Source organism: Callospermophilus lateralis, chromosome 8 (genome assembly GCF_048772815.1).
Source record: "Callospermophilus lateralis isolate mCalLat2 chromosome 8, mCalLat2.hap1, whole genome shotgun sequence".
Taxonomy (NCBI): Eukaryota; Metazoa; Chordata; class Mammalia; order Rodentia; family Sciuridae; genus Callospermophilus; species Callospermophilus lateralis.
Genome location: NC_135312.1, coordinates 94,160,172 through 94,178,099, shown reverse-complemented (window position 1 = coordinate 94,178,099; position 17,928 = coordinate 94,160,172). Strand labels below are relative to the sequence as shown.

General features: G+C 35.7%; 1 protein-coding gene and 1 pseudogene across 2 annotated transcripts in view; both read right to left on the bottom strand.

Moving 5' to 3' along the window:
• The window catches only part of Eif4e (eukaryotic translation initiation factor 4E), a 39,224-nt gene extending 21,708 nt beyond the window's left edge, over nucleotides 1-17,516 (bottom strand). The window contains exon 1 of one of the 2 annotated variants that reach the window (XM_076864784.2): nucleotides 17,445-17,516. In XM_076864784.2, the coding sequence (XP_076720899.1) occupies nucleotides 17,445-17,462 (18 nt within the window). In that variant the 5' untranslated portion in view covers nucleotides 17,463-17,516. Of the gene's footprint in view, nucleotides 1-16,086; nucleotides 16,187-17,444 lie in introns of those variants that run through there. The other variant, XM_076864783.2, reaches the window with a different exon arrangement.
• On the bottom strand, nucleotides 7,589-8,867 carry LOC143406396 (small ribosomal subunit protein uS8 pseudogene; annotated as a pseudogene).
• Nucleotides 17,517-17,928: the final 412 nt, after the last annotated feature.

Genomic DNA, 17,928 nt, shown 5'->3' with positions numbered 1-17,928 from the left:
TGAGCATTTAACAAATTTTCCTATGCCTCAGTTTCCTCATCTTAAAATGGGCATTGTATGTTACCCCTGTAGGATTATTGTGGAGATTACAAGAATAAGTGAAAACCATTTAAATGGTCTGTGACACAGACCTCAGCACCACATAAATATAAAATATATTGTGTCCACCTAAAATTTAAGAATAAATATTTTTAAAAAAATAAATAAATCATAAATTAGGTTCATTTATTTTCCCAATACCATTCCCTATGGTTCCAAACAATACTGCAACCAACAATATTTGCAAATGAGTCTCTTCACTACTTGTTTTCCTACAGCAAATGCAATCCCAGATTTACCAATCACTTATCTATTTGGAAGCAATACTGGAAAGTGGTCAAAAGCCGGTATACACTTCTAGCTCCTATTTGTGTGTGTTGTGTGTGTGTGTGTGTGTGTGTGTAGTACTGAGGATTAAAACCTGGGCCTTGCACATGCTAGGCAACCCTTCTACCACTAAGCTACATTGCAGACCTTTTTAAATTTTGAGAAAGGGCTTGAATTGTCCTTGAACTTGCAACCCTCCCAAGTAGCAGGGATTACAGGTATGTGCCACCACACCTGGCTTGATCAATTCTTTGAATTTAAAGTATAATAGAGGGAATTTTTGAAAAATAGGGATTTAAGTGAATTTGGTTGGGACCTAAAAATCTGTGTAAGCATCACTTTCTTCATTTGTAAATAGCTGTAAGAGTTTTTAGTGACAACATGAGACACTGGCACTTAAGTGACCAACACTATCAGATACCATTAATAATCAGTACTATCAGATGCTATTAAACTTAAGAGTTTGGAAAGGTAAGAAAGGATGAGTAAATGAGTAATGAATCAGATTTCCAAACTGTGCAAGCATCTGGTTAATCTTTTCAATTTCACCATTAGGAAAAACTTGTGAAAGTTCAATCACCAACTTTATATCTAAGTTACACTGGATAGGGAGTTAAACCACTTGGGACATGTTGCTAAATTAGTCCTTGACTCGGTGACTTCTGTCTACCACCCTCAATTACACCAGATCTTCCTCATCTTCCTTCCCCTAACCCTACATAAAGAATAAGTATGAATTCAGGAAGAGAAAGAAACAGCTGATGAACTGTTTGGAAATAGCTACATAACCACAACACCCAAATGATTTTAAGACCAACGAGGACCTTTCTCAATGACACAAAATAAATGTGCAAGTTCAATGCCACAGAACTAATAATGAGTAACAACATGACTGTAGTAAAACACCTCCAGGAGAACTTCCTTTTATTTCTACTTTGCTTTACTCTTTAGTTGAATTGGAAAGATCATGAGTGGCTGAGTAAGAAATGTAAATGCTATGATGGCCAAGAAAGCTATCCAATTACTTCAACAATTTACTAACCCAACATTTCAGTGCGTTGAAGGCAATTTGTTAAGGTATAAAATAAAACCAAAAGTATAGAGAACAAAAGGATAGCACTTTATAATTTCAAAATGGTAACATCAATCCTCAAACCTCTTCCAAAATATGAATTTTAACTTGACAGGTAACATTTACTAAGTTGCTACCATCAAATAATATGCTATACATATGTCAACATATTCTGTTTTCACAAAATTGTGAAATCACTATTCTCTCCACTCTTTAGATAAAACTTATTCTCTGGAAAATTAAACATGTCCAAGCTATAATCTACATGAAAACCCGTAACTATCAGGGATTATGGCTAAGAATACCATGTGTACTAGCATTATTTATTGTTTTAGTGTAATTATTACTAGAACTTCATTCACTCTTAAACAAGCCCAGGATTGGATAATAAATGGTTACCAAGGTATTCTTCTAGGTAGCATAACCCTACAGTATGTATTATGTTCTGCTCCACAGCCTCAGGTTCAACACATTCACTCACCTTGACAAGTGCCAATAAATTAGTAAAAAAAAAAAAAAAAAAAAAAAAAAGCATGAATGATATATATACTTCACCCCCCCACACACACACAGATACAAAATCCCACTACTAGAGAAAAAAGCAAGTAAATACTAAGAACCAATTATAGTGAGTATACTTTATCAGGCAGAACAGCATACTAATGCCTACTGATCAAATATCTCACATATACAGGTAATTATGAACAAGAATCCTCTTTTACAGATATAAATAACTAATTTTAACAAGGAAAGTGTTATGTAAAAATATACAAATAGACTTTACAGTACTTTACTCTCTCTTCTAGTATGCAAATACTCGATTCTCAGGTATCTTTTTAGCAAACCATGCACATTCCTCAGTACTTCCAGGTATAAATTAGCATAATTAACTAGTGTGCAAGAACAAGTAGAGCCTCAATATCTGTCTTGTAAAAGATGAAAAAAAAATCTAGGTGAAAATGCTAAGACTTTGCCACATGTAAATTAATTCTTTTGCGTCTTAAAAATACAGGTATATAAATTCATATAAAATAAAAGAAACCAACTAATCTGGCATCACTCATAGTGTGATTGTAGAAAATCTGTAAAGTATCAAAACCACAATGTTCATATTCCTACCTAAGAAAAGTATTATGATGATTTGTTGGATTGAATCTAAAAATATTTCAAAAATTCACAAATGCTTAATCAATTTAAGGAATAATCTAATTACCTGCTCAAAATTAATGACTACTAAATAAACAGACAATTAAATTTGTTGGGGTTTAACAAAGGTTTATATATCTGCATAATCAGAATATGTAACTACCTTTTATTTTTTAAAAAATCCCTATAGCCCACACTTAAACTTCAGATTTTCTAATATATAATTTTAAAAATTGGATGCATTCTTAACAACTAGAAAGATATGTGAGCATCTTGTTACATTTTAAAATAAACTAATTCCTAAAGAGCAATACTATCTATTGACTAAATTACTGTGCAAATCTCAGAGCCTACAAATTCAGATGGGGGGATGTGATGAAAGAAATAAAAGAAATAGATATGTGAACTAGAACAATAACAAGGATAATAATAAAATTTAAATGTCACTACTATTTAAACCAAAGATTACCAGAACATTCATATTTAAAAATAACTATAGAAAGATTGACACATGCTAAATTTTATCAAAACTAAAAAAGTCTCAAAATATATCAATTTTTGGCTGGTTCGAAGGTAGTTAGTTATCTCAACTGAATAATCACTGTCAATTACAGATCTAACTCCTTGTTGTACTCTTTGCCAAGTGTGGTGGTGGACACCTGCAATTCCAGCCCCTTAGGAAGCAGATGAAGGAGACAGCAATCTCGGGGTCAGCCGCAAACAACTTAGTGACATCCTGTCTCAAAATAAAAAAGGGCTAAGGATGTAGCTCAATAGTAAATGGCTCTGGGTTCAATCCCCAGTTCCCCCAATCAGAACAAGTGTTTATACTATAGAAAACAATACTAGTTACATTAACATGACTAATTATTAATATTGCAATTATTCTTTAAAACTTGTCAATAGGGCTGGGGGTTATAGCTTATTATGTATAAGGCCCTCAGTTCAATCCTCAGTACTGTGAGAATAAACACAAAAACACTTCACTAATAAAAATTCAAATTCAAAAGAAGATACTTTTAAAAATGACAAGCATAACTAAAATGTTAATTTAAAATTTAAATCAGTCTTTACATGTCACCATAAAACAAATGACCAGTTGAATGCTGTAAATTTTGTGTTCACTTTAAACAATTTTTTCAATGATGGTCAATTATGTTAAAGATTAAAAAAATGTCAATGTAAACTATAGTTTTAACAAGGAAATTATTAGTATATACCAAGAATTATCTTTCAAAAGAAAAAATATTTTGAAGAAACATATTCTAATAAATTACAAAAACAAGTTTAGCCAGTGTTTCATGTGCCCCCAGGTTTGGTGTGGGTTACATATCCTTCTACTTATTATGATTAAGTTAATGAACTAACAAGTTTCCGAATATAGAAAGATATTTTTTAACCTAGTAATTAGATTTCTGAGAGATTTCTTTCAGGGAACTGACAGGACAGTGACAGTTTCATATATTTTATATTAATAAAGACTATATATATATTAGATATATTAGTTTTATATATAAAACCAAACAGTAACAAATCATGATGATCATGATGCAGGCAATGCACTATTTTTTAAAAATATTTTAAAACATTAGTATACCAGACACAGTGGTGCAGTTACAATCCAACCTACTAGGGAAGCTGAGGAAAGATCACAAGCTCCAGGTCACTCTGGGCAAATTAGGAAGACCCTGCCTCAAAATGAAAATTAAAAAGGGCTGGGAATTAGCTCAGTGACAGAGTTTCACCCCCAATTCCCACCCCGGGTTTAATTCCTAGTATTAAAAAAAAAAAAAAAAAAAATCCTACTTACACAAAAGTAGGGGGAAACAGTACACAATCATATGAACAATGAGCCCTTTTACTTTTTTTTTAGCTCTATCTTTCAGTCCTAAATAAATTATAGTGCATTAAAAAGAAATGAACTATCAAGACATGAAGATGTGAAGGAAAATTAAATGCACATTACTAAATCAAAGGTTACATATATAGGAGTCCAACTACAACTACACTCTAGAAAGGCAAAAAGGCATGGGGAGTAGAGACAGGCAGAGCAGAAAGGATTTTGGAACAGTGTGACTATTCTGTATATTACAATAATGGTAGATATTAGTTACTACACATTTCACAAAACCCCCAAAAAGTACAATACCAAGAATGAAATCTAATGATGAGTTAATGAAGGACCCATCAGTTGCAACAAATGTACTTCTCTGGTGCCGGATGTTGACAGTGGGAAAGCTTGTGCATGTGTGGGGGGAAAAGAGCATATTTAGAACTCTTTGTACTACCTACTCAATTTTGTTTTGAAACTAAAACTGCTCCTTAAAAAGAACTTAAAAGAGGAAAAAAGAAAGTAAAAAGGCATAAATAGGTATATGGTGAATTAGCATTTACACACAAGTTAACCAAAATATTACTAGAGAACACCTACTTATTGGGATTACAAGTTTTCTTCAGTGATCTGATGTTCCAAAGTTGTTTTACCAATATTATATAGAAGTCCAAATATATACCTGAATCTACTTCTAGTTGTTCTAGTACTCTGCCAATCCCCTCTTGCACCAATATCACATCACATTTTTTTATTTTTATTTTTTTAGCTGTAGATGGACACAATATATTTATTTTTATTTATTTATTTTATATGGTGCTGAGGATCGAACCCAGTGCCTCACACAATTGAGGCAAGTGCTCTATCACTGAGCTACAACCCCAGCCTCCAATATCACATTTTTAAGTTGCCTTTGTTTAATAATTTTTTTTCCCTTGTGGCAGGGCAAGTTTCCCATTCCCCCTTTCTCTTCCTTTTAAAAATTTATTGGGCTGGAGATGCAGCTCTGTGGTATACTGCTTGCCTAGCATGTGTAAGGCCCCAAATTCAATACCCAGCACCACCCAAAAAAAAAAAAAAAAAAGAGAGAGGGAGAAAGAAATTTACTAATGATTTTCATTTGTTTATATAACCTCCAAACAAACTTCACACAATCATTTTATAAAGCATGTGTTGGCAAACTTTCTATAAAAGGCCAATGAACACTTTAGGACAGTAATCTATCACTTTAAAAAATTTTTTTCAAAACTTTTTAAAACATAAAAGACTATGATATTTATGTAATTGTATATAAAATATAATTATGTTGATATATATTACATCTATATAATTATAGCAGGCCACAGTATGCAGAACTAAGCATGAAATATCATACCTACCTTGCCTACAAAGATTTTGATATTGTGATTCAGTTTATACAGAGTTTAGTAGTATTTTATTCAATAATTAACATCTCTCCACTATTAAATCTTTTTCAAAAACAAACCTAGGATTTTTCATTTATTAAAGTTCTCCTTTGTATTCCTCAGTAGAGTCGCATAGTTATTATAAAACTGTAACACTGTTATGTCATCAGAATGCAACTTACTGGTATAACTTACATTTAAAGTGTAAATGATAACTCTATTTGGGGGGAGCAATAATGGAAATTGAACCCAGGGTGGCAAGCATTCTATCCCTGAGCTATGTCCCCAACCTTTTAAAAAAAATTTATTTTGTTTCATACCAGGACTGAACTCAGCAACACTCAACCACTGAGCCACATCCCCAGCCCTATTTTATATTTTATTTAGAGACAGGGCCTCACTGAGTTAGTTAGCACCTCGCTTTTGCTGAGGCTGGCTTTGAACTCACGATCCTCCTGCATCAGCATTCCCAGCTGCTGAGATTACAGGCATGAGTCACCATGCCCAGCAAAATTTTTATTTTGAGATAGGGTCATATTATACAAGCTGGCCTCAAACTTGCAGTCCTCCTGCCTCAGCCTCACAAATTGCTGGATTACAGGCATCTATCTGCCACCACTCCCAGCTCATTTATTTATTTATTTTAAATATAAATGTATTTTTTTCCTATTCAGTAATTCATTAATATAAAGTGAAGGAAAGAGCTGGGTTCAATACTAAAGCCTGGCACATAAGCACTCAAATGTTTGAATAAATGGATGATTCTAATATTACTTCCCAAAATCTCACAAACTACAACACAGATTTAAGAAACTAAACACACACTCTCACGAATGGAAAGAACAAAAGGAAATAAAGTGGGGCTGGGGATGTGGCTCAAGTGGTAGTGCGCTCGCCTAGCATGCATAAGGCACTGGATTCAATTCTCAGCACCACATAAAAGTAAAATAAAGATGTCGTGTCACCTAAAACTAAAAAATAAATATTTTTTTTTAAAAGAAGGAAATAAAGTGGGTGGGACTGGAATGCAGACAGACAAGTGGTAACCGGATCAATGTATGCAACAAGAGCCTTAAAGGCTGGCAATATCATTAAAACTGGGAGTGAAAGGAGGTAAAAGAGAATTCAGTAAAAGCTGTTTAGAGAGTAGCTAGGTCCCTCAATCCCCTCTGCTACTCCAAGCTACTCAGACTGCTGCCAGAAGAGTTCAAAAAGAAAAAGAAAATAAGCATCTTAGGGATAGAGGTAGGGAAAAGAATATGATTTAAATGTGTATATATCCTAAAAAGCATAACTTATGATTTTTGTATGCATATAGAATTACAGAAAGTTATAAAAGTCAACATTCAGAAGACAAAACAAGAGGGAGGGAATGAACAAGGAGAAGGAAAAGTGAGAGACAATACCTGGGAATTTAAATAAGACATACAAGACTGCAAAATACATGAAATTTCCCAGAGAACTAGTCTTAAAAAATCCAAAATCTGAATGTTTCAAAAAAAGAATAAAAAGATGAGACGATGGGCTGGGGTTGTAGCTCAGTGGAAGAGTGCTTGCCTAGCATGTGTGAAGTACTGAGTTCAATTCTCAGCACCACATATAAATAAATAAAATAAAAGTCCATCGACAATGAAAAAATATTTTTAAAAAAGAGACAGGAGAGGAAAAACACAAATAAATCTGTCAGATGTGATAGATAGGAATTGCCATATTTTAAAAGTCCTGCCTTTTGGCTTTCAACTCAGGAGGCCCAAAGCACAACTTTCTTCAGTTGTCCTGAATCCAGGTTCTTCTGACATGAGCGACCTTCACAATGCTGCCAGCTTGAACTCCAAGATCAAAGTCATATGCCTGAGGTGCACTGGGTGGAAAGGTTATTACTATATCTTCTATGAGGTCTACCTCCAAAAGAAAAAAAGGTTGGTCATGACATCCCCAAGGCAACCAGTGAATGTAAGGGTCTGAGGACAGTGAAACGGACCATTCTGAACCAAGAAGGTGAGTCTGAAGTGGTATCTTCTACCTTTGCCCTCATTATCAAAGCCTCAAAGAACCACCAAGAGATAAAAATAAACAGAAAAAAAAAAATTTAAACACAATGGAAATATCACTTTCAATGAAACTGTCAACATTGTTCCAGAGAATTTTTTGGAACCACTGAAAAGATCCTGTGGACTGCCCTGCCCAGCCCAGTCTGCGAGCTGCAATGTTGATGGCAGCCACCCTCTAGATGACATCAACAAAGGTACAGTGGAATACCCAAAAGTAAGAAGTACAAGGGAAAATATTAAATAAAGGATTGACAACCAGAAATAAGTTTAAAAAACTAAGAAGTTCATACTCACACTGTATGTCAATGTGAAATGGGACAAGAATCTACAAATTTCTAAGCAATGGGGATATGAAAGGAATCAGTCATTTTTAAAAGAAAAAAATCATCAGAATCATTTTAGACTTATCAACAGAACTACAGAACAATTATCTTCAAAATTCCAAAGTTCTATGCCCAGGCAAACTACCAGAACAATACTGTTTAATATTCAAAGTCTCAAAAAGTTCTTTAACTAGCATATATCTTCATTTTTTTCTTTTACTTTTTTGTCCACTGAGGCATTTTATTGTTATGTACGTTTTATATCCCCAGAAAAAGAATCCCAGGATTTTTCCTCCTGTGTTTTCATCCTGCTTCTTCATAGTCCATGATGCCAGCTGAAGTTGTCAACACAATGCAATGGGATGGGAGCAAATTATTCTGACATTTTTCTAGACCTTTGAGCTGCACATAGAACCTGGGGCTGATCATTCCACACTTGTTTAACCTGCTTGTGAGGGTGACAAAAATTTTCCCAGCTCTGTGATCATCCATGATTTCAAATTCGCCAATATTTCATCATCACAGAAAACGGACAATGACTTTGGAGTATGGCCTAATAAGAACCTGGTGTTTGCCTCCCTTTTTAGCACCATTGATGTTCTTGAGATCATCAGCCAGGACATTCATGCACACTATTATGGCGGCACGAAAAGCCTGGCGGAAAAAGCCCATATATCTTAAAAAAAAAAAATTACTAAAGATGTGATCCACCAAAGTGACACAAGAAATCAAGTAAGAGGAAGGCAATGGACACAGGCAACAGAGGGGTGCAACAGAGAAGTAAAATGAGAGGGAATCAGAAACACAGTAAAAGGAGATCAAGTGAAGACGAATGTGCAACAAATATAGAGAACTCCAGTTCAGACTGGAGTAATGTGATTCAGGTCAATGTGAGTAGAGCAATATAATTTGATGGCTATTATGACCAAGACACATTTCCTAAAAAAACCAAGAGGATGGGGCCCAGTGGTAGAGTACTTGCCTAGCATGCACAAGGCCCTGGGTTCATCCCTAGCACTGTAATAAAGAAAAAATAAAAACCACTAAATACTATGGGTTCTGGCCCAGATTTAAATCCATACTTAACTCAGTTTGACCATGTATGTGATAATGAAGTTCTTTTTCCCTCCTTTGTGTTCAGCTCCCTTATTGGACCCAAAAGAGTATTGCTTTAATCTAATCTTAAAATAAGATAATAGAGTGGCCTATTCCCACAAACTGCTCTCCTACTGCATGTTCTTGCCTGGCCCACAACACAACCCTGCCAGATAATAACTGCAGACTCCTCTGTTTCCAAGAACCTGAACAAGGTTTCCCCAGGAAGAGCTTTAGTAGACATTATAGAAGCTGAAGTCAAACTAGGAACAAGAAATTGTATTCAAATTATTTTCTCTCGGGAATTTTTGTAAACTAAACAACATGTTAGCTGAAAGATACATACGATGAAGATTACTACAAAAAAATGGAATTATTAACAGGAAATTCAAGATAGAAAGTGGGAAGGAGACAAAGAAATAATCATAAGAGAGTATTTAAAAAAAATAAGGTACTGATCTCTTAGGTTATGGATACACAGATATCCAGTTTCTTTCTCTAAAACTTAGGAATGTTTTATATTTTGTTTCCCTACATAAATAGTTTACTCATTGAGGAAAAAGACCTAAGAATTAATTAACTTGACAGCCAACTAAACTTGAACAATTATTTTATTTGACCAGTACTGTTTTTAACTTCAATTTGTTGTCAAAATACCTACCTTATAGATATGCTACCCCCTGCATGAAAGAATATAAGTAAAAGGTTATACTGGTCGTCAATATAGAAATAATTGTTAAACCATACTATGTAATACATTCTATTAAAAATAAGTGAGTGCTTTACACATTGATATATAATGCTCTAAAATAAATATTGGGCAAAAATGCAATGTACCAGAATACTGTGGAAGATGGCTATTATTTATATATTTTTTAAAATCACATTTACTTGTATATACAAAATGTCTATAAAAAAAAAAAAGAAAAGACATGGATAATGCTGATTGCTTCAAATGATGATCTCCCTAAACAGGAATCAGCTTGAGAAGATTTCACTGTATATTCCTACACAAATCCCGAGTTTTGAACAGTATTAAGACTACCTATTCACACAGTTGAAAAAAAAAAAAAAAGCAATAAAATTAACCCATAGAATAATTTTAATTTTATACAAGACCAAATAAATAGCTTTGGAAGTTTAAAATATACTGAAAAGGTTTTCTAGGATAAAATTAAAACATTTAATCCAACCAAATTGAACATATCCAGTTTTACTTTACAAAATTAAACGAAATATATATTCATATATTTGTAGACACTACAGTGTGTCTAGATTCTCAAGTAGTAATGTACAATTTGAAAGCCACTATCTACGTGGGTAATTAAAGTTATCAAAGTTAAATAATGTTTAAAATTCATTTCCTTGATTGATCTAGGCACATTTTCAAGTTTGTAACTGACATGTTAAATTAGTGGCTAATGCAATAGACAGCATACTACAGTATTTCCATTATCACAGAAAGTCCTCCTGAATGGACTTTTTATAGTAGGATCCTCAAAAAACTAAAGAACATGAGTACTTTGGAAAGGGAAACTCAGTGGTTGGGGATAGGGAACAGATAAATTTTTCACATTAAAAGGATTAGTCTATGCCAGGCCATGTGCTTGATATATTTCATGTTAACTCAATCCCTACTGCAATCTGGTTTCCTGTGTAATTCTATGCATTTTATTTAAAGCATTTAAAAACATTCTGAAATGTGTTTGATTCCTACTGCAAAAAAAGAAAAAAAAAATCTTATAACTTCACCAGACTACTAAAGGGAACAATTCAAATTTTGGACCACAAGTATGTATTATTAAATCAAGGGGAAAAAATTATAAAAATACAGTAAATGCTAAATACCATTAACATGGCAAAACTCAAGTTCAAATGAAATATTTGAACAAAATTCACTCCTAAAAACAAGATTTAAAAAAATCATCACTCCTATTCCCACAATCTAAACAATATGATATAATCCTTTCAGAGAAATTATTTTATATTTGACCTTTTTTCCCTCCTTTTTTTGGTACTGGATATTGAACCCAGGGGCGCTTAACTACTGAGCCACATCTCCAGCCCTTTTTTTATATTTTATTTAGAGTCAGGGTTTCGCTGAGTTGCTTAGGCTGATTTTGAACTCATCCTCCTGCCTCAGCCTCCCAAGGCACTGGGATTACAGGCCTGTGCCACCACGCCTGGCTATATTTAACTTTTTATATTCGTAAAATTATTACACCATATTAACATTTACATTAATATACAAACATATTGGTATATATTGATCATAATATTTATATATTTTATATTTGTGTATAATGATGATGTATGCATCAATTTTATGCCTAATATACAAGTTTTATTAAAAGAAAAGAGTTGGAGGGTTTATTTTGGTTGAATTTTACTTTGATTTTTTTCTTGAACAGGACAATAATAAAGCTTGAGACCTGGGTCTGAATTCTGGCTCTCATTTAGGAACTATGTGACAGAAAAAAAATTTACCTGAAACATGAACTCCCTACCCATTCATTTCATTCAGTAAAAAAAAAAAAAAAAAACAAGAAAAAATTTTCATTTTACCTCTCCATTAAGATGTCAGATTTTCTTAATTAATACTTGAAATTATCCGTGTTGATACATAGGCTACTGCCCCATAAGAATTTTTATAGCAATATTAACATATTCATGTAAAAATGAAAATTTTATTGACTCATTATAATCAACAGCAAAGAAAGAATATTTTAACTAATTTCTGTATAGTACTTTGTTGTAACAAGCTTAAAATACATAATGAACATGTGTGTTTTTGCTGAAACTTTTTCAAAACAATTGTTCAACTTTGAGAAATCTTTCACCAAAATTAGTAAAAGTACTAAAAATTCTAGACCCATTATATTAAATACAATTAGTATACAGTCCACCTTCTATATCTGCAGGCTTGTTATTGGCAGATTCAATGAACCTCAGATGGAATATTCAGAAAAAAAAACATAGTGTCTATACCAAACATATACAATTTTTTCTTGTCACTATTACTAAACAATATAGAACAATTACACAGCACTAATGTTGTAATATGTATTATAATTAACTTAGAGATGACTTCAAGTATACAGGAGGCTGTGTATAGGTTATATGCAACCGTTACACCATTTTATATAAAGCACTTGAGCATCTCAGATTTTGGTGTATCTGCGGAGGGGACTGGGGATCCTGGAACCAATCTCCTCGGATACCAAGGACTACTCTAACTGCTTGTTCAATCTTTCAGGTTCAGAAATTGTGGTGGTATTTTCTTAGGAGTAGTTTTATTATTCAACATGACAGTATAATAGCACCTAGAAAAAACTGTCCCCACATTTTTTTTATTTTATAGCTGTAGCAAAATGCCTGATAAGTTTATCAAAATAAATTTCCTTTTCTGAAGTCACCCAAAGAAAGCACACTACATGTTTACTGGAAAGAAGATGTCACCATTGTGAAAGTACAACTCTGGAATGTGGTTATTTTGTTTGAATAACACGCCAGTTGTGTGATCTTGGGGAAAGTTAGTCACACAAATTTAACCTTGGTGCCTTGGTTTCCTCATCTGTGAAATAATAACACTACCTACTTTACAGGATTGCTATAAGGATGGTATGAATATATGTAAAGGAATTAGTGTGGTCCCTGACTTACATTAAGTGCTATGTTAGCAACTACTAAAAAATAAAGCTCTGTTTACATTAAAAAATAGCTGTTACACACAGGTCATTTTTTAAAGGCCATTTTTTTAATTGTTGTTTGTTTTGTTTGTTTGTCATTTCTGGAGTTTGTTGTTTAGAACTCTGAATCCATACACAATACCTTTATTTTATTTATTTATTTATATGTGGTGCTGAGGATCAAACCCAGAGCCTCACACATGCCAGGCGAGAGCTCTACCACTCAGCCACAACCCCAGCGGCCCCACTCCCCCCCCCAACATTTATTATCAAAAATTTTTAGCAGTGGGAAGAGTATCTTAGGGTGGGAGATCATAGGCTTTGCATTTCTTGCTAATGGCCAAGGATTGAGTATTAACCTCATCTGGTCCTTCGTAAATGACAAATTCTCATCTTTGAATACTGCATTTAAAAATCAAAATTACCTTAACATGTCTTATTCCCAATTTTTCAACTAAACTTAGAAATTTCAATGTTTCTAGTAACAGATATTAAAATGAGACTATAACCCATGCTCATTTTCACTTCTAAAGTCTGATCAAGACTGTACAACTCATATGCAACAGATGTTAAAGGAAATTTCTAGTGGGAGCAGGGAAGAAAAAGGAGAAATTACCACTGATAGAAAAGTTATTTCACAGGTCCCTTATTAAGTCGAGGACTGCTGGTACTTCCAAAATAATCTAAATCTTATATAAATTAAACAGAACATTTTATAATAGTGTTATTTGCCCACATTTTTCTATTCAAGTTAGATTAAGCTTACATAATTCACTTTATGTATGATTCTCTGCAATTTCAGTGAGTAAACTGTTTATCTACACTAAATGTATTGAAGTCAAATAACTATTCATATTAGGTCAGAGTATAAAGTGAAATGAAGTTTGTGACACAAATGCTAGAACCAAATTTATTTGGCTTATTAATCATCTTTTATATATTGGGTTCTTCAATTAAAACAAAAACACCTACACTAATTTATAAAGTATACCAACCAACAAAACTGTTTCACTGACACACACATTGAATTTTACAACACAACACTTATTTGTCAATATGTATTTAAGCCTTATTTAAACTCTCTGCAATTCAAAGCATGTTTCTAAAGTATAAAAAAGGAAACATTAAATCATCTGGCTGTCCAAGTTGATTCACTGAAGAAATTAATGTAGAGTTCAGATAGTTCAAGTTACAATGTAAAATCAAGTAAAATCACATGCCTTCAGTTAACTGAAGAAATCAAAATTTATCTTACCTTAAAAACAAATACAAGGTGAAAAAGCAGGGGGATAATAAAGAATGCAGAATGAAGATAAAGCTACAAAGAAAGATGAGCCACTGGAGGTAAGATGGCCTGGGGACACTGCCTTGCCATCTTAAGTAATACCGAGTCTAATTTTGACCTAGCCACAATTCAAATGCCCATAGGATTGACAGAAGAGTACTGTTTGTCCAATGTTAAAAATTCTGTGACATCACCTGTAAAAAAGTAAAATGCTTCCTTTAATTTTCTCTTTCAAGTTTCTTGTCACTTGAATATTTATAAACCCTACCTTAATGTAACTAAACCCATACATACAATTAAAACCTTACAAGGACTTAAAATGACTAACATTGTATGTAATTTCCACTGACAAAAACTACCAAATGTCTACGAAAGGTGAGATTAGGAGGAAAAGCCCATGGATCTTTCTAAATGCTTATGATTATGCACAGTTAAAAAAAAAAAAAAGGCATTAATGACACTTACAATTTAGCTGAAGTACCAATGAAATATGATTTTTTTGTCAGCAATATTACCTCAACTGCAACCCAGTATTAATCAGTTGCTTAAAAAAAAAAAAAAAAAAAAAAATCCAGGTTGGGGTTGTAGCTCAGTGGTAGAACTCTTGCCTAGCGTATATGAGGCAATGGAGTTGGCTCCTCAGCACTACATAAAAATAAATAAAAGTACTGTGTCCAGCTACAACTAAAAAAGGAAGTAAGATGGCCTGGGGACACTGCCTTACCTAAAAAAAAATTAAAAAAAAAAAAAAAAAAAAACCCAAGACCAGGGGTTACAGATCATTAGTAGAGTGTATGACTATCATGCAAGAGGCCCTGAGTTCAAGCTCTAGTGCCAAAAATAAATAAATAATGAAACTGTCAAAAGAAATACTACATCATTAGCCTGTGAACAAGGGTGCATAAAAGTAGTAAAAATTTGTATTTCTCACTAAAAATGCACACTTCAATACTATTTTACATATAACCCCAAACTACTATAGTTTCAATCTAGGTTTCTACATTTTAAGTTCTTGGGTTGTTCATCTCCCTAATTTTTTTTTTCTTTAATTCCTCTTTCTAAATTTAAACACACTATCCAAATCTTCCTGGGCCAGGACTAGAACACTGTATCAGTGATCACAACACTGGGAATTAAGCTTAAGAGTTTAAAATGAACAAGGTAGAGAATCACATTTTGTATTAACTTTGTATCCTTTGGTACACAACCCTAAACATACCAGGGATTATAAACATTTACTAACTCAAAATCGTCCTTCACTACTTGAGTTAATAGTTTGTGCTGAAACAAACCTAAATAGCTTCACAAAATCTGAAGGACCTAAAAGTTACTGATGAAACTTTACGAACACATTACTGTTTTATCATTTAAAGATTTTTAAAGCTTGCCTCCATTACCACTGTAACCTTTCTTCCCCAACACTAGTATAGTGGCTTGGAGCAGATCCTGTCAAAAGTGGACATCAGAATCTCTTAAAGGCGTTTTAAATTTTACATATTTATACTTCGTTGTTATATAAGTTTAATGCTCTAAAGTCAGCTAATTTTATTAGCTACTTAAGAGAGGTTTGCAGTCAATGTAATTCCCAGAAACATAAATGAAAACTGGTGCCAATAAATAACAAGCAAAGAAACAGAAAAACTGCCTTAAATTCTGGCAACAAACAAGGACAGTTTGCATCAATGTAATACAAAAAAAGATACTGTGTAGTCTATGAGATAATTTTTTCAAAGTTTTTAAAATAAGTCTTTTTAAAAGTCAAAGCATATTGGTAAACTATCACCAAAATCACAAATTATCATGTACAGATTCACAAAAATACCTGGCAAGGAAAATCTGCAACAGGTTCCATAACGTCAAATGTTTTCTGGTTGCTAATATACTCCATTATGCACCTGAGACATTATCACATATGTGTGACAATCTGTAAAAGGCGAGAGAGGCCCAGAAGTCTCAGTGAGCCAGTGTCGACAAACTCAAACTATGACAAAAATACCCTCTGCCTTAGGGTTAACTACCAACTTTCTGGCCTGAGATTAACTTGCTTTAAGAAAGTTTAAAATGGTGCCTATATGGAGAGGAAAGTTTGTAGTATGAAAAGAAAAAATTCAAATGGAAAAGCACTCTTAAAAGTTAAGTTCTACTTCCAATAAACCGTGTCTCAGAAATCTTCCAGGCGATAAAGACAGGGAAGAACAGATGGATCTAGACACGATCGCATTCTCTGAGGCGTGCGCACTGCGCGGAAAGGATGAATGAATGGAAGACAGGCGCGTGTGAAATGCAGCAGGTCCGGCCGGCAAGCCGACCGGCAGCAGCGCTCAGTAGCAGCGATCAGTAGGCCTCGCTCCTCCCCCTTCCCTCCTCCATGACAGCCCAGTCCCAAGCATGGAGGGGCGAGGACAATGTGACCCCCCTTCTCACCACCACCACCACCCTCATTCTACTCGAGAGAGCTTAACCACGCGACACCGGGGTTTCCTCCCCATCCCAAACCTTTTTCGCCTCCCCAGCCGCCAACCCCGGCAACTCTCCGATGCGCTGGAGTAACATGCGCTCGACCCTCTCGTCTCCCCTCGGCGAGATCGAAGCTTCTCCGCGCGTGCCGCGGCTCCACTCCCGCCTATCCCACCCTCTCGCGCCGCGCGCCCACCGGCTTCCCAGCCCACCGGTCTAAAGAAGACCCTCGCGCGCCCGGCACCCGAGCCCCCGGACTGGCGCGCTGGAAGGAGGGAGGGAGATGGAAAAGCTGCCCCGAGGCTCCCTCCTCCATCTCATTCCAGATCGGCTCGCCGCCCACCCTCCTTGCGGATCACAGTGCCCGCTCCGAGCCGGCCCCGCGCCCTTCTATCACGAAGACAATCCCACACACCTAGCCCCGAGCCTCCGTCATCCTACACCCCTGTGGACAACGCGCTGCTCCGCAGGAGGCGCCACGCCGCCCCTCCCCCACCAGCTCCCCCAGTTCTCGGGCCCCCACCAGAACGTGTGCGCTACACGCCGCCTCGGTCAGCCTCCAGGGCACCCCCAGTTGCCCGCGGAAGGTCAGGCCCAAGAAGAGGGGGAGGGGACGGCAAGGGATAGTGTGCGCGCCGGGAACGAAGTCCCGCGGGGTCCCTCAGTCCGGAGGGAGACCGAGCGCGGGGACCCGTGGGGGTGGGGGCCAAAGGCAATACTCACCGGTTCCACAGTCGCCATCTTAGATCGATCTGATCGCACAACCGCTCCTGAAGGGGGGGTGAGAGGAAAAAAATGAGATTCAAACCGGATTGGCCAGTTACTGTCCACGTGACGGACGTGTCCGTTTGGCCCTGGCGGCGCCTGCGCAAGACTGCGGCTGCGTGTGTAACAAGAGGCTTCTGGGAAGTGGAGTCTCTGTCTCTCTCTCGCTCGCTCGCTCTTTTTTTTTAAGGCAGACTTTTTTTTTTAAAAAAAGGGACTGATCACGTGGTCGTTCAGCGGGTTCGGCACTCGCGTGCTGTGGAGTGATTTTCAGTCCTCTGCTGGATAGTTGCCGTCGTACTTACTGCTTGGCATGCCTAATGTACCCTTTGTCGCCCCATCCTCCCATCTTCCCCAGGAGGTTGGGAACTGCAGGCTCAGCACACACAATTAGACTTCATTTGCTTAGTTGAGGTCCTAGGACAAGTTGCTTGTGCGTTTA